At 41.2% G+C, this 22,118-nt stretch overlaps 1 protein-coding gene across 1 annotated transcript in view; it reads right to left on the bottom strand.

Moving 5' to 3' along the window:
- ppp1cb (protein phosphatase 1, catalytic subunit, beta isozyme) overlaps positions 1–20,501 on the bottom strand; it is a 115,212-nt gene extending 94,711 nt beyond the window's left edge. Inside the window, exon 1 of the mRNA XM_059982828.1 lies at positions 20,347–20,501. Within this exon, the coding sequence (XP_059838811.1) occupies positions 20,347–20,398 (52 nt within the window). The 5' untranslated portion in view covers positions 20,399–20,501. The remainder of the gene's footprint in view (positions 1–20,346) is intronic.
- Between the last annotated feature and the right edge of the window lie 1,617 nt (positions 20,502–22,118).

Raw genomic sequence — 22,118 nt, 5'->3', positions numbered from 1 at the left:
TCTCTATGATGTAAAAAGCAAGTTCTAGACAACAGTATTAAGGACATTGAAGACTTTTAGAAAACTAAGGTAAAATGAGTTCTCCCAGGCAAAAGTAGACGAGAATATTTTGACGATTGGCAGACAGAAATCCTGAGACAAGATCTGAAATTAAATCAGAAAATGTTGGCAAAACACAGCCTCATAGAACAAAATAACCTCTCAGAAATGTAATGAAGATTGATCCTCAGATAAACTCACAACCAGCAAAACCTTGCAAGCTCAGTTTTATGTTGATTTTATTTCCATGTCAGCATTTTGTCCCTAGAGGCCAGATCATTAAATATATCCAATAAAGGGGAAGATATGCTATTTTATTCTTTCTTAAGTGTTAGGAGATCACAGGATAAGGGAAGAAAACAGGATCAGGCTACTGAGGATGATCAGTGATGAGCCTATTGCAAGGTGCAGCAGGTGAGAAGGGCCAAATTTGCTACTCAAATTCCTATTACTTAATCCTATTTTTATGCTTCTGTGATATAACACAAAACAGTTTCTCCTCAAGAAAGCATTTATGCAACTCTCATGGGACACCTCAATTTTAATTGCTCATAAGGTGTGGGAATTGTTAGGAGCACCAGCATTTGTGGCAATCCAATAATCCTTGAACTGAATGACATTTCAGAGGACAATTACTAGACAGATAAATTACTGTGTTTGGTGTCACGCATAGGCTAGGTCATGATAAGATGACAAATTTTGTTCCCCAATGACCAAGATCAAACCAAAAAAAGACAAGAAATGCTCACTAACTCATGGAACATCACGAGAGCTAGAAATAGAATTAATGTTTATAGTCAACTAGCCTTGGTCAGAAATGAAAAACAAAACAAGCATGCTTTAAGTTGAAGGAAAAAGTGAAGAAAACAAGGGTAATGTCTGCAGTTAGGTGAAGACCAAGGTTGTCTGGGTAATTGTAATTACCTTGATGCCATCTAAACAAGGCATTGAGAAAACAAGTAAATTGGAAATGGGAACGAAGATGAGTTGCCAGAAAGATGAAACAAAAGAACGTTGGAATACCCAGACCATGCAGTAACTATGGAGAGACAAAGAAAAAATTAACCCAAAGGTGGATGATTTTACTTCACAACTAGCCAGTTCTATTGCAAGCTGGAAGTTTCCTGAAACAGTTGAACATAACATAGTTTTGAGGGGTGCAGAAAATGAAATGCTGTCCCACAAACTTACACTGGGCATCTTTGGAATAGGCTAGGAGACCAAAAGCAGATAATAGCACTGGGTAGAGAATTAAATAATTAAAATTGGTGGCTTACTTGTTACCATTTAAACTGAATTAACAGAACCTTCTTTTCCAAGGCAAAGGCTAATCCAACTGAAATATATCACAACTCCTTAGTCATCACTGGCACAATTTCTAGATCTTCCTACCTAATGTAGTGACGGTATCAATACCAGAAAGCTGCAAGTGGTGCATGCGCTGGCTTATTTACTCCCTTTTAGGGTCATTGGTTGTGGGAAGTTAAGTTCCCATCTCATAAATATTTTCTTAAGATCAGAGGCAAAGACTTGAACTTGTAGATCATTTACAACAAGCTCAGTTACCTGCATGGCACACAATGGCACTTTCATTGTATGCTGGACAATGGACTAGCAGACCACAACTTGAGTGGCTTCTGAGCTGTGTGCCAGACATGGCTATAAGCAGCTCTGGGTTCCCACAGGGGACTGTATTGGCTCCCTTCCTGTTTACCCTCTATACCCCAGACATTTGATACAACACTGAGTCATGTCATCTGCAAAAATTCTCTGATGACACATCAACAGGTGGGTGTATAAATGGTGGACAGGAGAATTAATACAGGGCCCTGGTGGAGGACTTTGTCTTTCAGATGTGGAGCTGCAGATGATTCAGCTTGCATCATTTGACAAAGGAGATAGTGATGGACTTTAGTAAGATTAAGCCTGCACTACTCCATGTTACTACTGATGGTGAGGACGTGGATGTGGTGAAGACCTACGTGTACCTGAGGGTGCACCTGGATGACAGACTTGAGTGGAGCACCAACAGAGGCTGTGGACAAGGGCCAGAATCTCCTCTACTTCCTGAGGAGATTAAGGTCCTGTGGAGTATGTAGGGCTCTCCTTCACATGTTCTATCAGTCTGTGGTTGCCAGTATAATCTTCCATGCAGTGATGTGCTGGGGCAATTGCACCAACACAGGTGATGCTAACAGACTTAAACTGAATAGAAAGGCTGGCTCTGTTAGAGGAGTCAAACTGGACACAGTGAAGGCTATGGTAGAACAAAGGACCCTATGAAAATCCTGGCAATTCTGGACAATGTTTCACACTCTCCGCATGCCACCTTGACTGAACAGAGAAGCACTTTTAGTAACAGACTAAAACAACTGTGTTGTTCCAAAGATAGCTACTTGTGGTTATTCTTACCCTCGGCCATTAGGCTCTATAATGAGTCAACCTATAGCCAGGGAAGTGATGCCCCTTTCTGTTAGACTGCTCGTGGTAATTTTTATTCTTTCTTATTTCTCTTCTAGTATTGGTATATTTGTATATCTGTCCATTTGCAATGCTACTGTGAAACTATAATTTCCTTTGGGATCAATGAATTTCTGGTTTCACAAATATCACATTTCTGAAACATGAATGAACATCTCCTGCTGAAAGAAACAGCATGCAAATTATCTTGCTCCTTTTCTCTCCCACTCCACCACTGCCCCCCACCCTATCACTGGTCGACTTGACTGTTCAGACTGCAGGCAACTTAGCAAGATACAGTAACTGTGTACAAGAAGCAAGTCATTACAGAAAAGGAGCTTGCTAATTTAGCTTGTTCTCTACATCTCTGCAGAGCAAGGAGTCAGTTCTATTTTCTGTCCATCCATGTAAATCTGCATATTTACTTCATTTGTCTGTCTCTAATTCTTTTGAAACCATTAATCATTTCTGCTTCCATTACCAGTGAGTTTCAGGTCTCTATCACTCTCTGCATAAGAGCTCTTAGACCACAAAGCCTTACATAAATAAACCCTAATTCTTGTACCATTTTTGTTTGTCTGCATTACCTAAAAATGTAATAATCTTATAACCTCTGTCAAATTTACTCTCAACATTATTGTGCCCAAAACATACCTAGATATCCTAAATAAACTTTAGGCAATATGGTGATCAAAATCAGTTTTAATATCACTGGCATATGTCGTGTTTTGTGGCAGCAGCATACTGCAATACAAAAAAATATAAAACTACGAGAAATATATAAAAAGTTAAATTAGTGCAAAAAGAGAGCTAAGAAAAAAATAGTAAACAGGTGTCCCCCACTTTACAAAAGTTTGCTTTACGCCACTTCACTTTTATGAAAGACCTACATAAGCACCTGTTTTCACTAACCAAAAGAAATCCAAAGAGGATATTCGCTTTTATGGAAAAAGGTGCCTGCTTTAAACTTGTCTGTACCCCGAAAAAGACTACCATGATCGTGAAGCCTTGTGTGCGCATGCATGTATGTGCAGATTTTTCTCTAAAAATCGAATTTGGCTAAATCTTCCAGATTCTGGTAAGTGAAACTACTCTGTACATACATTATTTCTACTTTATAGGCTGTGTATTTATCATATCATTCCTGATTTTACTATATGTTAGTGTTATTTTAGGTTTTATGTGCTATTTGGAAGGATTTGGTAGGTTATTCTTTGGGTCTGGGGATGCTAAAAATTTTTCCATAAAATAAATGGTAATTGCTTTGTCTCTTTACGCCATTTCGGCTTACAAAAGGTTTCATAGGAACACTCTACTTTTGGATAGCGGAGGAAACTTGTACATGGGTTTATTGACCATTCAGAAATCTGATGGCAGAGTTGAAAAAGCTGTTCACGAATTATTGAGAATGCGCCTTCAAGCTCGTGTACCTCCTCCTTGATGGTAGCAATGAAAAGAGGGCATGTCCTGCTTGATGGGGATCCTTAAGGATGAATGCCACTTTTGGAGACATTGCCTTTTGAAGAGGTCCTTAATCCTGGGGATGCTAATGCCCTTGATGGAGCTAGCCAAGTTTAAAACTTCCTGTAGCTTTTTCCAATCCCATGTAGTGGCCTCCTTAGCTGACGGTGATGCAATCAGTTAAAAAGCTCTCCATGACACAACTGTAGAAATTTGCAAGTATTTGGTCACATATAAAGTCTCCTCAAGCTCCTTATGAAATATAGCTACTGTCATGCTTTCTTTGTAACTGCATCAATATACTGGGCTCTCTCAGGATAGATCTTCATCTATTGGCACTCAGGAACTTGAAATTGCTCAATCTTTCCACTGCTATTCCCTTGATGAGGATTGGTGCATGTTCCCTTGAGTTCCCTTCCTGACGGCCACAATGAATTCCTTGGTGTTACTGACATTGAGTGCAAGAACGTGTACCACTCAACCAGCTGACCTATTTCACTCCTGTATGCCTTGTCATCATCTGAAATTTTGTCAATAGTTGTGACATTAGCAAATTTATAGATGGTATTTGAGCTGAGACTAGCCACACAGTCATGGTGTAGAGAGGAGATAATGAGCTAAACATACATCCTTGAGGTGCACCAGTGTTGACTGTCAGTGAGGTGGAGATGTTATTTCCGATCCGCACTGACTGTGGTCTCCCAATGAAGAAGTTAGGATCCAGTTACAGAAGAAGGTATAAAAGCCCAGGTTTTAGAGCTTGTTGATTAGAACTGAGGGTATAATAGTGTTGAATGCTGAGTGGTAATCAATAAATAGCAGCCTAATGTAGGTACATGTTGAGAACTACTTATCCAAAAGGTTTGGGACCAGAAGTGTTTCAGATTTGAGATTTTTTTTGGATTTTGGAATATATAATGGGATAGCTTGAGATCACCATAATTTCAGACACTTAAATTCATATGCTGCTGGTAAGCAGTCTTTTTCTTACACTTGTTCATCACATACATGTACTGATGCAGTTATTCAGCATGTTAGACTTTTATCAGTGACGATCTTGGCAAACTCAATGAATGTCTCTGCTGCTTTGTGGTCAGATGTTTTATCACTACCATGGTAGTGCAGCAGTTAATGCAACACTATTACAGCTTGCGCTATTCCACAGATCAATTTGTGCCGTTCTGTACTTCCCTCCCATGGAATGCAGGTTCTCCAATTTCCTCCCACATTCCAAAGGTGTACCAGGTAGATTAACCAGTCATTGTAAATTTCCCACAATTCGACTAGGATCAATTGGGCTGTGGGGCTGCTGGAGTGGCTTGACTCGAAGGGTTGGAATGGCCTATGCTGCACTATCATTACATAAATCTTAATTTTATGCCATGCCTTTTCTCAAATGTATGCAACCAGCCTGCTGATATTCACAATTACCTTTTTTTTGCTCGTTATATTAGATATTTGCTTGTTTCATGATGTTCACTAATACTAATTAATCCACTTTTTCAATACACAATCTAGATCTTCATTTTTCACTTTATGCAGTTTTTTTCCATTTTTCATTACATACGCAAGGTCTCTTCTCAGAATTGACTGGTGTACCTGTGCATCGCCTGGGAACCCTCCCAGCACCTTGTGGAATTTTCCATTTGTGACAGCTTGTTAGCACTAAAAAAAAATTCAGATCTCAGGGTATTCCAGATTTTAGAATTTTGGATAAGGGGTACTCAACCTGTATTTTTGTGCTCCAGGCAATCCAAGGCTGAGTGGAAAGCAAGTACGATTACATCTGCTGTAGACCTGTTGTGCTGACAGGCAAATTGCAGCAGGCCCAGTTCCTTGCTCAGGCAGTTGACAACTCTGGTTATGATCAATTCTCTGGTTATGGCCTAACTGGTGATTCATTAAGTGTTTCCTTTTGCTTCCATTTTTGATTACAGCGCTTTCATCAATGGACCCCAAGACCCCATATTATTTGACTAACTAGTGAAAATTCCCTGCAACATTGAGTATCAAGCACATGAACACCCAGACCATCTATTAATTCACAACTTAAAATTATACCATGTCAATATTACCTTTCTTCGTCCCTTCTTAGAGGTAGGGTTGCCTACAGTACAGAAACTGGTTCTGTATCTCACATTCATGATGACCTGAAGTATCCATTTATAGTAATCTTATTTTTTTTTTAATTCTCCCCTTTTTTTAATTCTCCCCTTATTCCTATCAACATTCCCAAATTCTTTCTTGTACATTGTACAATTTACAGTGACCAATGATCTTTGTGATATGTAAGGCAAACAGAGCACCCAGAACAAAGCTACATGGTCATAGGGAGAAAAGTGCCTAGTATAGAGACAGCACTGAAGCTGAAAATTTAACTTAGGTTGCTGCAGCCATAAGGCTGCCATCTATTCGCTGCTAAAATATTTCACCTCACACTGTTAAATACCATCTGCCATTGACTGCCCTTTTTGCTAGCCTATATCCCATCGCAATTACTTGGAATTAGTTTCATTGTTCACCACACTGAGGTTCAGGATCATAAGAAAATTGAAATTGCTATTTTCACAATGCTGCATCTAACATTCTCAAGTCCAGAAAAAAGATCATTTAGCGCAACTTTTTCTGTATTGAGCCTTTTTAAAAACCTTAACATGCTCATTTTAGCTTCAACATGATAGTGAACATTTTACAAAAAATGTCAAATTAGCTGCAAAATAAAGTATTTTAAAAAATGCAAATGAGTGTCTACATCTGTAATAACCACAAAATATACAACCTTGGCACCTTCTTGAGAGTTCAAATGAACACAAACCCTCAAATCAATTATTTATTTACAATACCTATATTTTTATAGACATCAGGTATACGTGAAGAGTAAAATTGACATTTTCCAGCTAAATATACAACTCTAGGAGTTTTGTTCATAAAGTATTTGTTAAACATATACTTGAGATTAATGCTTACTGTGAAAGTCTGTTATATTAAGAGATAATAAAAATCTAAATATATAGAAGTAGATAAGGATAAAGATTAGCTTACAAAGATAGATAAAAATAACCAAAGAGGCATTGCTCATATAACAGGGAAGACACCAATAAAAGATGGAAAGAAACCAAACAGCTTGAAGGACAGTATGAGGACACTTTCCTATCAGGATGTAACATTAATGACCACAAAATGACAGCTGGAAGACAAAATTTGAAAACAGTATAAACCTTGGGGACTGAAATGACTGTCTATTCATTTCTACAGATGCTGTCTGGCCTGCTGAGTTCCTTGAAGATTGTGTGTGTTGCTTGGGGACTTGTGCGGACCAAATGAGCCCCATTAAATGAAGTAAATTACAAAGGGTTTAGTGTATTTCTTTTTTTTAAAAATACTGTGCGCAGTTATTCTTTCCGACTCTGAAGGGAAAAATACTCTAAGCTTCCAAATCACAAGTCAAACAAAGCAAACAAGGCAAGAAAGTACTAACTTAGTAGTTTGAATACATGAAAAAGTAAAGTCCTCACAAACAACTTCAGAGTAATGAATCCTTGGCAAAATTAAGAGTGGCTAAGGAAGGAAACAAAATTTCCCAGGAGCAGGTGCAGTCCTCAATTATCTAAAATTTTCATACATGGAAAAAGATTACAAAATAACTGCAGCTAAAACCTGAGAAAAACAGTCTATTTGGTCATTAACTCTACCCAGGTCAGGATGCAATTGCATTCTTGCTACAGACACACATCTTCTGTGATATTAGCATATCATAGGGACAGCAACGTCCCAAATAATATACCATCTTGCTTGAACAACATGCTTTGAACATGATCAAATAGGTGTTTGAAATTGCGTAAACACCCTGCGGGGAATGTCATACAACAATTCTGGACTGAACCAGTTCTGCACCACTTTCATAAAGTAACCAAGGATGTGGATATTGTTAACATTATCCACATCCAATCAAGGAAATTCAGCCATCAGCTGAAAGTCAGGCAGTCTGTCATGTTCACAGGCGTTACTTAAAGCACAATGTTTTCAACTTTTCCTTCCAACAACCCCATCATTTCATTTCATCCAGTCGGCACCTTAAACTACAATGTTGGAAAGCAAAAGAAAATTACCACAAACATACACCATGAAATAAACAATGCCATCTGTTGTTTGCTATAAATAGAAAGCAGCAGCAATAAATGAACAGTTATCTCCTGTAGAATGATTTTAGATTTTTTACTTACAATTGACCCCACCAGTAAGGTTAGCTCAACGTAAAATAATCCAATTATTCGGTTCAAAATGAAAGAGTCAAGTCTCGGATTTCACTTTGTGCAAGAGCAGCAAGGGGATAAAACATGTATTACATGGAAATTAGACAAAGCTTCTCATGACTAAATCTACAAACTGTGGAAAGTACCTGGTTCGTACAAACAAGCATATACTTCTCGTTTCAGCTTTGCGACACCCCCACTGAAGGTCAAGGACCGAAAACTGAAACACAGAATATTTCAGTACAACGCTGAGAAAGTTCTACGCTTCACAGCTATTGAATTGGCTGTAAAGCACTTGATGCATTGAGTATGAAAACTGGATAAATTCAGTATTTTGTCTTTACTTGAAGTAAAAGTTCCATTTAAGATTAAGCAAACACAATGAGATGAAGCAGCATTCGGCCAAATGAGAAAGCACATACAAGTGCAAGATGTGGAGATACAACAGACTAGAAAGAAAGTAGCTGCCAAGCTGCCTACTCCATCCATCAGATCAATACAGATCTTCAGGCTCATCCACTTTCCTGACAAGTCCCATGAAGTCACAAGGAGAGCACAGAAATGGACCTTGGGTACATTGAGCTTGTGCTGACCGTCAACCACCCATTTACATTAATTCTCTTTTTAAAATCCTCTAATTTCTCACCAACTTCCCGAGATTCAATGACCTGCACTAATTACACACTTGAGCCACTTACAGTGACCAATTAATCTATAACCCTCAGCCTGAAGATACGAGAAGAAAGCAGAGTACCCAGAAGTAACATGTATTGTCACGGGGAAAATGTGCAAACTCTGCACTGACAGCCCTTGTAGTCAGAACTGAATCCAGATCTGTGACTCTGTGGTGCGTCAGCTCTATATCTACTGGTTTTCCACCCAACGCATCTTTCCCCGAGATTCCAAAAATGTCATCAACATCAGCCTTAAATATTACTTAATAACCACAAAGACAACTTTAAACACTCAATTTGCATAAAGCTCTTCAGAACTTCAATGCTGAATATTCAACCTACTATCCTGAAACTGTAGCCCCAGTTCTAGACTCTACTGCCAAAGGAAACTACTTTTCCCACATACACCTATTCAAAATCGTTCAGAATCTTGTGTTTCAGTAAGGTAATTTATCATGCTTCACAACAGAGGATATAGGCCCTTGCTATCCAATTCTTCCTCAGGAGGATGAGTGCTCCATTCTAAGAATGGTGTCAGTATATTTTGAATACAAAGGCTGAATTTCTTGTGTTGTCTCCTTGAAGGCCCTAGCACTACATCAAGACTTCCTGACTCAAATTTAGCCTATGAAGATACTGCTGGCAAAACCACATAACAGCTTTCTGATTCATACAAGCATACCCAAGCCTCTCTGAGCATTTTATAATTTCTCCATTTTAAAAATGATGTATTTCTAACCGCAGTGAATAACTTCATTTTTACATATGACACTCCATCTGCCCACCGACATGCCATTACAATCGTGTCCTCTGCACTTTCCCACACAGTTTTATCATGAATCCAATTTTATTATTGAGAATAGAAATTCCTTCAAACTAGTGACCAGGCTGTAAACAGCCTAAGACCAAACTCTGATCTTTGTTGCACCCCCTACTACACACATACATATATAAACACATACAACTCTGAGATTCATTCTTGTGGGCATACTCAACAAATCCATAATAGATTTATAACCATAACAGAATCACCACCTTGGACTTTCAACCAGTGTGCAAAAGACAAACTGCAATTACAAAAGAGAAATAATAAATAAACAATAAATATAGAGAACACGAGATGGAGTCCTTGAAAGTGTTGTTGGACCATTTGAATGATGGGGCGAGTGAACTTATCCCTTTTGGTTTAAGAGCCTGATGGTTAAGGGATACTAACTGTTCCTGAACCTGGTTGGTGGTGTGTATCCTGAGGCTCCTGTAGCTTCTTCCTGATAGCAGCGGTGAGAAGAGAGTGTGGCCTGGGTGGTGGGGGTTCCCTGATGATGGATGCTGCTTTCCTGTGACAACACTACATGTAGATGTGCTCAATAGTGGGGAGGGTATTTAGTACATTAATAGAATGTACTAAATGAATCTTAGAAAATGGGGAAGTTAGAGTGTTAATAATCATTTTTCACAAAATTCCATAGAATTAAAAACTGCACCTTCAGATCAGAAAGATTACTCCAAGGAAAGACTGAAAGGAGAAATCAGGTATTCACAGAGCTATTGGCTTAACACTAGTCTTGGTGAGCAAGCTAAATCCATCAGTGAATGAGCAATTAGATGATCACAGTCTTGTCAAGATTAGTGGAACAATGTAGTTAACTAGTCAAACTGCTCAAGGTCATGATGAAAAGGGAATGCTGTCGATACAGAGTAGCAATAAAATATTTAACAAGTTTCTGTTCAAAGTTTAACAGCAAGGTAAAACAAATCTTGTGATGTAGACAAGTAATTGTGGGAGAAAAGGAGAATCATAAACTTGTCTGATTAAACAGCAAAACCTTGCACAGGGAAGAGTATTCAGAACATCTGAATACCGAGTCTTGATGAAGGGTTGGCCCAAAATGTTGACTCTTCATTCCTTTCTATCATTGTTGCCTTGGCCTCCGACTCCGCCGTTCCTTTGGATTCATCAGCTGCGTGAAAAGTGGGAGTCTGCTACATGGGCAGCAACTTGCTCTCCATATCACACTGCACTGACTTGCATATGACAGCTAGGACACAACATTCATGGTCAATCACAACTAACAGAAGCTTCACATATGTTGCTGTCTTCCTCCAGCATTTTGTGTTACTCTGGATATCAAGCAACTGCAGAATTTCTTGAGTTCAGACTACTGTGTCTGACAGTGCTGGGTTGCTGAAACAGCTGGATCATATAGCACTATCCCCATTTTCTACTCCATAATAGATACATGTCCAAAATTTATTTCTCCTCATCAAACCTTTTTGCAATTTGAACTCTAATTGACAACCTTAATCTTCCATGCTACAAGAATGACTTGAAATAACACTCAATTAACTTCAAACCAGAACAAACATCCACCAGAGTTTGATTTTTTCCCCCCTCCCAGACCTGGAATATATTAAATAAATATCCATGTACTGGAAGTCACATAGAAGAGTGTAATTTCGGAAATCTACCTAGAGACCAACTTCAAAACTGGAGCTGGAAACATGACTTACTTTCAAAAGTCCCATGGTCCTCTGATTAATAAAGAAACTTACTGCTGTTTTAGAACTAATGACAAATGAATATCATATTCACGAATGTTATTGATTATTAAAGTGCCTTTTCCTGAGGCCAAACTCCTTTTTTAGCAAATTAAGTATCATATCTGTTCCAAGGACAGACCCCTTTAAGATAATCCCCTCATTAAAAAGATTTTTAACCCTGCGATCTGAGAAGATCAATAGTACTCAAACAAAAGCTGTGGACGTGTTCAATTCTGAGACTTAACAGCCAAGAATTTTGGTAGAGCTAATTATGCCAAGGATTTTGGCATACTGTTGGACTTGAGAGTTACTTGGTTGTGTTTCAAAATATTTTGCCTAGGAAGTGGCTGAAAGTGCAAGGTCATAATACCTTAAGAAAACGGGCCCTTCAGCATAAAGTCAAAGTTTATGTTATTATCAAAGTACATATTTGTCACTATATACAACCCTGTAATTAATTTCCCTGTGGGCATTTTCAGCAAATCTATAGAACAGTAACTATAACAGGATCAATGAAAGATCAACTAGAGTGCAGAAGGCAACAAACTGCGCCAATGCAAATATAAATAAACAGCAATAAATAATGAGAACATGAGATAATAAGATAGAGTTGTTAAAGTGAGATAATTGGTTGTAGGAATATTTCAATGATGGGGCAAGTGAGTAGTTATCCCCTTTTATTCAAGAGCCTGATGGTTGAGGGGTAGTAACCATTCTTGAACCTGGTGGTGTGAGTCCCAAGGCTCCTATTATACCTTCTAGCTAATGGCAGAAGTGAGAAGAGTCATTCATGTCAACTGAACACACTAACATGTGTACATGAGCAGGTCCCATTTCCTGTGTTTGGCACATACATTTTGTACTCAGAAGTGATACACAAGGTGGCGGTTTATCAGGACATTGTTGAATGACAGGGCCTAGAATACATCTCTGACCCAAGCAATCAAAGGGCCACAAAATAAGCAGAGGGAGGATGTTAGTTACATAAAACAGAACAAATCTAATCCCAATAGCAAGAGCACACACATGCATAAACAAAATTTAAAAAAAAACAATAAAACAATGTTCTAAATGTAAGTAAACTTATTAAAACTATTAACCTGAAGGATACTACACACTTGCATTAATTGCTGATTTTCTGGGCAACAGGTGTTCAAAGTAAAGTACCATATTTCACCATATACAACACTGAAATTCTTTTTCTTACGAGCAATCACAGAAAATACAAAGAAACACAACAGAACCAATGAAAGACCACACCCAACTGGACAGAATCCAGTGCCAAAAAGACCCCAAACTGTACAAATACAAAAGGAAAATAATGAAGAAATAAAAAAATAATAAATAATACAGCAATAGAGAACATGAGATTAAGAGTAATTGAAAATGAGTCCACAGTCACTGATGACTGGACTCTTGCTCCTGTACCTTCTCCTGATGGCAGTAGCGAGAAGAGAGCATGACCCCGGTGGGGGGTTCTCAATGATGGATGCTGCTTTACTGCAAAAGTGTAAATGTGCTCAATGGTGGGGAGGGTTTTACCCGTGTTGGTCTGGGCCATATCCACTACTTTTGTTAAATTTCCATTCAAGGGCATTGGTGTTTCCATACCAGGCATGATGCAACCAGTTAATATACTCTCCACCACACATCTATAGAAGTTTGTCAGAGTTTTAGATAACATGCTGAATCTTTGCAAACTTCTAATAAAGGGTGCTGCTGTATTTTCTTCGCAATGGCACTTACTTGCTGGGCCCAGGGCAGATCCTCTGAAATAACAACTCTGAGGAATTTAAAGTTGCTGATTCTTTCCACCTCTGATCCCCCAATGAAGACTGGCTCATGGGCCTCTGGTTTCCTTCTCCCAAAGTCAATGATCAGTTAGAAACATAGAAAACCTACAGCACAATACTGGCCCTTCAGCCCACAAAGTTGTGCCGAACATGTCCCGATCTTAGAAATTACTAGGCTTACCTATAGCCCTCTATTTTACTAAGCTCCATGTCCCTATCTAAAAGTCTCTTAAAAGACCCTATCGTATCCACTTCCACCACCGCTGCTGGCAGCCCATTCCATGCACTCACCACTCTTGAGTAAAAGATGTACCCCTGACATTTCCTCTGTACCTACTCCCCACCACCTTAAACCTGTGTCCTCTTGTGGCAACCATTTCAGCCCTGGGAAAAAGCCTCCGACTATCCACACGATCAATGCCTCTCATCATCTTATACACCTCTATCAGGTCACCTCTCGTCCACCGTCGCTCCAAGGAGAAAAGGCCGAGTTCACTCAACCTATTCCCCAGGGCACAACTGCTCAACACAAGAGGACATGGCTTTTAAAGGTAAGGGGTGGAAAGTTCAAGGGGGATATTAGAGGAAGGTTTTTAGTGGTTGGTGTGTGGAATGAACTGCCTGAGTCAGTGGTGGAGGCAGATACACTAATGAAATCTAAGAGACTACTAGACAGGTATATGGAGGAATTTAAGGTGGAGGATTATATGGGAAGCAGGGTTTAAGGGTCAGCACAACATTGTGGGCCGAAGGGCCTGTAATGTGCTGTATTGTTCTATGGTCTATTCTCATTAGGCATACTCCCCAATCCCGGGAACATCCTTGTAAATCTCCTCTGCACCCTTTGTATGGCTTCCACATCCTTCCTATAGAGAGGCGACCAGAATTGAGCACAGTACTATAAGTGGGGTCTGACCAGGGTCCTACACAACTGCAACATTACCTCTCGGCTCCTAAATTCAATTCCACGATTAATGAAGGCTAATACACCGTATGCCTTCCTAACCATAGAGTCAACCTGCACAGCTGCTTTGAGCATCCTATGGACTTGGACTCCAAGATCCCTCTGATCCTCCACACTGCCGAGAGTCTTACCATTAATACTATATTCTGCCATCATATTTGACCTACCAAAATGAACCACTTCACACTTACCCGAGTTGAACTCCATCTACCACTTCTCAGCCCAGTTTTGCATCCTATCAATGTCCCCCTGTAACCTCTGACAGCCCTCCACATGATCCACAACACCTCCAACCTTTGTGCCATCAGCAAACTTACTAACGCATCCCTTCACTTCCTCATCGAAGTCACTTATAAAAATCATGAAGAGTAAGGGTCCCAGAACAGATATCTGAGGCACCCCACTGGTAACTGACCCCCATGCAGAATATGACCCAACTACACCACATTTTGCCTTCTGTGGGCAAGCCAGTTCTGGATCCACAAAGCAATGTTCCCTTGGATTCCATGCCTCTTTACTTCCTCAAAAAGTCTTGCATGGGGTACCTTATCAAATGCCAAGCTGAAATCCATATACAAGGCTCCTTGGTCTTGCTGACATTGAGTGAGAGGTTGAGTGAACAGCCAATGAAATGGCCATTTGCTGTTAACATGTTGTGATGGTAGGCAAATTGGAGTGGATTCAAGTCGTTTCTCAGGCAAGAGTTGATATGTTTCATCACCAATCTCTTAAAACACTTCACAATGGATGTAAATGCTGGAGGACAGTATCATTGAGGCAGGTTACCACATTCTTCTTAGGGACCAGTATAACTGAAGCCTGCTTGAAGCAGGTAGATTCCAGACTGCCAAAGTGGGAGGTTAAAGATATTAATGAACACTCCAACCAGTTGATCAGCACAAGTCTTTATTACTGGACCAGGTGTCTCACCTAGGACGAAGCTTTCCATGTATTCACCCTCCTGAAGAATGCTCTCATGTTGGCCTCAAGAGTGAAATCACAGGATCATTGAGAGCTGTGGGAGTTTAAGAAGGTGCATCCATGCTTTGAAATGTAAAATGCTGGTTTAACTTTTTAAGAAGGTGATAGCACCCAATCCTTGCCACAGCCGTCGAGCAACCTTCAGTGAGTCAAGTCTGTTCCAGAATTGACATTTCACACGTGAGACGGCTCTCAGAAGATCACACCTGGTCCTCTTGTATTTCACTTGGTCGCCAGAACTGAGTGCCACAGATAGGGCCTTCAGCAGATTGCAGATCTCATGGCTCATCCGGGGCTTCTGGTCAGAGAAGAGAGTGATCTTGTGAGGACACACTAGTCTATCACTGTTTTAAAGAAATCTGTGACAACTGTGGCGCATCTGTTCAGATAATCTGATGAGTCCTTGAATATGGCCTAACGGGCCAACTAGAAGCAATTCTGTAGCAGCTACCCCTCTGCCTCCCATGGCCACCTTTGTTGTCCTCACCTCTGGAACCTTGCTATTTAGCCCCTACTTGGATTCAGGAATGAAGAAGATAGTCAAGTGATCAGATTTCCCCAAAATGTGGTCTAGGCATTCCTAATCGTAATATAGCAGTGGTCGAGTGTGCAGGGGCTCATAGCTCCGCAGGTGACATGTTGATGATAATTGGGCAGAGATTTCTTCAAACAAGCCTAATTGAAGTCCCTAACAAAGATTTGAAAAGTGTCTGGGTAGTACGTTTCTTGTTTGCTGATGGCAGCACTCAGTACCTCAAATGTCTGTCTAGCGTCAGTCTTTGGCAGTATGTATCCCTCAGCAAGAATCAGAGAACTCTCCTGGTTAGTAGAAAGGTCAGCACAAAATCATTAGATCTTCCAGGTCAAGGAAACAAGAATGGAACAAGACTGCCGTGTCCAAGCATCACAGAGTTTATCATGAAACACAGACCTCCACTTTTTGCCTTCTCTGAACCAGCACTCCAGACCATCCTGTGTATCGAGAAGCCTCTTGTGTCTTAACGATGTATCGAGCACATCTGGAACGAGCCACATCTCCATGAGAAACAGAATGCAGCAATTCCTCATTTCACTCCCAATACAGGAGTGTTGGTTATTCTTACAATTCTGCAGAAATAGCTGACAACTTCTAGTCAATTAATGTTCACCATGAAAAATCACAAGTGCCAGCATTGTGTGCTGTAATGGAAATACATTGCTATCAAAGGAGATGTAAGGCGCTCTTTCCCTCTGCTAGCATGCAGGACACCCGTGGGCAAGGTGTACACTTAATTAGCTCCCCGATCAGGGTCAAGTGAAGCCACGGAGGCAGGTGGTGGATGGTCGTATGAACAGCTGGTACATATCACAAGTTCTGGTTATGCAACCACTGATGCCTAACTAACAATACTCTTCAGAGATGACTGGGGTCACCCATCTTGTAATGACATTGCATAGGAGGCAATGGCAAATCATTTCTGTAGAAAAATTTGCCAAGAACAATCAAGGTTTCTGTGACCATGATTGTTCACTTCATACGACACTTCACATAATGATGATGATGAGTGTCAGCAAACCAGCCAATGGTAACTCATTGGGACTACGTCCTCAACTAAAAATGGTACGTTTAACATGGAGAAAAATCCTATCGTTCTTAAGGCCCACTAGGTCCACGCCAACATCCGGTAGAGCAGCCTCCTCGGTCCTCCAACTTCTTTGCCCTTTAGATAACCCATTCTCTTCCACCTGCCCTTTAAATGCCATGTAGTTATCTGCCATTTACCTGCACTGAAGGGCAATTTTAGGTAGCCATTTAACCCAACACTTGTACTACCATGCCAGCCAATCACACCCTGGTGGTGATTTTTAATTCGCTACCTTTCAGACACATACAGGCAAAAACTAGCAGAGACCCAATTGTAGATTGCTATCGTTCCAACTTAATGAAGCTAACAGGCAAATCAAAACTTGATAAATACAGAAATTCACATTGCAGTCACACTGAAATGGGGGGGGGGGGGAATGGCATATCCTTATGTGTACATGATTAAGGAATCTCATTCTTAAACACTTGAATTGGTGGCACTAACTTCTACCCTGGAAGGCTGCTATTTTAAACCCTACAATGGGCACAATCATATAGACTTGGCTGACATTTCAGTGAAGTTAGGAGAGACTTCTCCTTTGCCAGATTCAGTTCTTCTCGTTGACTTTTTTTATTTAACTTGGAAAAGCTTCAAAAATCTGTTTCAGTTTTAACTCTCAAAAACCTTCAACTATCCGTAGGGTAAAAAAAAAGACAAAATTCAAACAATAAGCAGACCAACCTCCCTGTTCTCACTCAAACTGCCATTTTGTACATGGATAGACTGGACATATAAAACTGCACATGGACACTAAACAAGTATTAGGTACAATTGCTGATTCCGTAAGATCACCAGCAGTCTAACTTAAAGGAAAAATGAACAGAGGCAGAACTGAGTGAGCATATAATTGTATCTACTTTAAAATTAAACTATATTCTAATTAAAGCTCTGATGAAGTATCTTTCAACATATACTGTTTCATAAACAGATAGAATGCCCATGCCTATACTATACACAGCAGGTTTTTGTTTCAAAACCTTAATTGTGCCAAGGTTTATGCTGAGAAAGCTACAATCAACATCTTTCTATTGAACCTGTTGTTTAGAACTGTGTTTTGAACAGTGCTAAATAAACAGTGATACATCTGTCCGAAGCAGCAGCTGCAATCATTTAGGCTCTGCAGGCATTACACTCCCATCCACACAATTACAACAGCACTATTTGTACAAAAGTACCACTGCAGAGTAATGTTTTTGAGTGCTAGATGGTATTTTACAATAGTTTCTGATATTGACAATTAAACCTCTTCCTTGAAGATATGCCCACAAGAGCAAATACACTTTGGTCATAATTTCTAAAATTAGCATCTAAGAAATTTGGTTAAGAAAGGCAAGATAAGCCCCAAGAAACTGGGAATATCTTGTGTTCATTGTATCATGATGTATTCATTACCAGATAAGGGAAAAAAAAGTCATTTTACTATCCTTGAAATGTTACAGTTGAGTCAACCACTATGGTCTGCTGGAAATGTGTTGTGCACAAGCAGGCACAAAGCTGATGGAGAATCGTAAGCAGGGAACCTGCAACCAAGCGACCATACCCGAATGTAGCAACAGCTTTTGGAGAGAAAGTGGCAGTGGAACAAAATGACATACACAGGCACTAAGTGTGCTTTAATAGTAAGATCTAAATTGAGAAAATACATCTTTCAAAATCAGTATCCCAGGGCAGGGCCAGTGAAGCCAAGGGCAACAATTGCGACCTCAGCCCCCAATCAGAAAATTGCCCAGGTATGCAGAAAATGCAATTATCCGGAGTTCACAGTTACAAGGCCACCTTGGCCTGCTCTCTACTTTGTATTCACCAATTGGCATTCCACTAAAAAGCTGAGTGGCATGCTAATCGACAGAGGATTAGAGGAGAATTATGAAGAAATTTTTTTGCCTGCTAGGTGATGGGGCCTGGAATCCAATGCCTGAAAAGACATTGCACAACCCACACATTCATAAAAATATTCATATAATCTACAGAATATTAAATTATTTTAAGGTTAAAGCCCAAGCACTGTGTAGTGACATCAGTATGAATAGCTTTTATTAAATTGACACGCACACAATGGCTAAATGACCCCCTGTTCTGCAACTTCACAGGATTCTATGTCCCACTAGCTGACAATTACCCTTTTCTTTTACAAAAGGAAGAATAGTTTCTTCACATAATTTCTAAACAGAATCTACTTTCTACTAAAGTACTCCCGAAACTATGCAGCCAAACTATAATTACCAAACAAAATACCTTAGATAGAATGACTAAGTACATTGTGCAGTTCTTAACCAACCTACCAACACACCTTCAAGAGTTATATAGCTTCATACAAACTGATAATTAGGTTGCTGGCAATATCAGCTCATTTTCCCCCAACACCCAATTTATCAAGCTTTCCCACCTAAATAGTTTAGCAAAACAAAAGGCTTTCTTTTATTTCACCATGTTAAACTCCAAGACCTTTTCCTTTGAAACATAAAGTACATCAGAACAATTGCAAATTAAATCTACCTGTAATGGGGCGGGGGCGGGTAGAGAGAGAAGAGCTGGAAATTGGTGGAAGTAGGGTTAAAAAAACCCATAGCATGCTAAGCATTCCTAAAAAGTTAATATCATGCAGACCTAGACAGTCTCCTAAGGATTGGACAGTGAAGCTCTGCATGTTTCCTCCACCGAAGAGACTATTCCCCCCACTCCCTCCACACACAACAAAAAAACATTTTAATGATTTACACTGAAGACATTCACCCACCAAAACTCGGGTGGGTGACTCGAGTCGGGTAATAACTCGGACAAAAATGCATTCGGTTAATCTGGAGTTGAGTCCAGACTCTTGAACACAAACACAGACAAATACCAAATTTAGTAAGATTTTGTACAATCGGTGCGCAGGGAGGGGATAACGGCACTCAGCATTTTTAAACAGCACATTAAGGCAATCGTTCCTGGAAAAGCGGGAAAGGGATAATTTTGTCTCCGAAATAAACAATAAAGAACACTTCACAGGAGCGAGTTCATGTCATTAACTTCGCTTCCGCTCTCAGCTCAGTCACCATTTTTATACCTTAAAATTGTCCTCAGGAACGAAGCTGCCCACCTAGCTAGAGCCCCCTCCCTCCCAGTTCAGAAAGGGAGCAGATAGCCTCCTCCCTCCCACCCAGCCATCCACCATTGGGACCCACATGAACTCCCAGCCTCACCCGACACACGGGCGAATGGAACCCTCAGTCCAGAGACAGTGCCTGGGAGCCGCCGCCGCCGCCGTGGGGGTGACTGAGGGACACACGGACGGAGGGAAGCGGGTAGAAGACAAGGGGAAGGCAGGCCGCATCAGGGGGCGGGAAGGTGGAGACCCCCACCCGGGATCTCAACACCTCCCCGGACACGGTCTCTCCAAAGGCTGAGCAGGAGGGGAGGGGAGGCGCAGCAAGACAGGAGGCCGGCGTAAGGCCCCACTGCTGCCTCTCTGGCTTTGGAGAGGGGGAGCCGATGTGAAAAGTAGACATTTTGCTCGCGTGATTTTAATGCCGCCGCCCGCGGGACGATTGCCCCGAGCCGGGCCGCACTCACCCTCCAGCAGTCGGGCGATCAGACTGTCCACATTCAGCTCACCGTCCGCCATCTTACCGCCAGCCCGAGACAGTGAGAGCGACTTAACCCCGTGTGTGCCGGGAGGAGCGAGGGTTAACCCCGTGTGTGCCGGGAGGAGCGAGGGTTAACCTCGTGTGTGCCGGGAGGAGCGAGGGTTAACCCCGTGTGTGCCGGGAGGAGCGAGGGTTGACCCCGTGTGTGCCGGGAGGAGCGAGGGTTGACCCCGTGTGTGCCGGGAGGAGCGAGGGTTGACCCCGTGTGTGCCGGGAGGAGCGAGGGTTGACCCCGTGTGTGCCGGGAGGAGCGAGGGTTGACCCCGTGTGTGCCGGGAGGAGCGAGGGTTGACCCCGTGTGTGCCGGGAGGAGCGAGGGTTGACCCCGTGTGTGCCGGGAGGAGCGAGGGTTAACCTCGTGTGTGCCGGGAGGAGCGAGGGTTGACCCCGTGTGTGCCGGGAGGAGCGAGGGTTAACTTCGTGTGTGCCGGGAGGAGCGAGGGTTAACCTCGTGTGTGCCGGGAGGAGCGAGGGTTGACCCCGTGTGTGCCAGAGGGAGGGTGGAATAATTCTGTGTGCGCAGGGGTTAGGGGTGGAGTAACCCTGTATGTACCAGAGGGAGAGAAGAATAATCTCGTTTGTGCAGGGGTTGGGGGCTGGAGTAACCCTGTGTGTACCAGAGGGAGAGAAGAATAACCTTGTGTGTGTGCAGGAAGTTGGGAGCAGAGAAACGCGGTGTGCCTGAAGGAGTGGGGTAGGGGGAATAGCGGAGTAACTGTGCCGAAAAGAGGGAGGGTAATCCTGTGTGTGATGTAGGGGGGAGAAGGGTAATCCTGTATATTACCAGTGAGGAAGTGATGACCAAACCTGTGTGTGCCAGGGAAAGTGGGGTAATCCTGTTTTTTGACTTGGAGAGGGAGGGTTATACTCTGTATGCTTACTCTGCCTATGTTGGGGCTTAGGTAATCTTGTGTGTTCTGGAGAACGAGAAGGGGGGGGGGAAGGTAGAATATCACTTAGCCAGTCTAGGAGGGAGGGTATTCTGATTAGTTATTTTGAGGGAAAGGTCAGATATCTAACCCCCAACTCTTGCCAAATAAGTACATTTGAAGAATAATCGCTCTTGTAATGAAGTCAAAACAACAGCCAATTTAACACAGTAAGCTCCCACAAATTACAATGTGACTATGTCTGGGCAAAACAGTTTTGTGCTTTCATAGTTTTGGTTGTGGCAAGGCATTAAGGATACACCCATCCTTTTCTTCAGCATAGTTTCAAGGAATCAGAATGAGATCTAATATCAGTGGCATATGTTGTGAAATTTGTTGTTATGTGGCAGTAGTACATTGCAATACATAATATTAAAATTATAAATTGCAATAAGAATATATACATATTTTAAAGCTAAGTTAAATAAGTAGTATAAAAAGAGGGAAAAGCGTCGTGAGGTAGTATTCATGTGTTCACTGTCCATTCAGAAATCTAATGGCAGAAGTGAAGAAGCTGTCCCTGAATCATGGAGTGTGTGCCTTCAGGCTGTCCTCCATGATATAGCTGTAGATATTTACAAGTGTCTTTGGTGAAATACCAAACCTCCTCAAACTCTTGATGATATATAGCTGTTGTCATGCCTTCTTTCTAACTGCATTGACATGTTGGGCCCAGGATGGAACCTTAATCTTTTGTATATGGAAGTGGTTGAGGCAGTTACACTAACAACATTTAAAAGACACTTGGACAAGTATATGGAGAGGAAAG

Source organism: Hypanus sabinus, chromosome 10 (genome assembly GCF_030144855.1).
Source record: "Hypanus sabinus isolate sHypSab1 chromosome 10, sHypSab1.hap1, whole genome shotgun sequence".
Classification (NCBI taxonomy): domain Eukaryota; kingdom Metazoa; phylum Chordata; class Chondrichthyes; order Myliobatiformes; family Dasyatidae; genus Hypanus; species Hypanus sabinus.
This window is presented reverse-complemented; position numbering and strand designations above follow the sequence as displayed.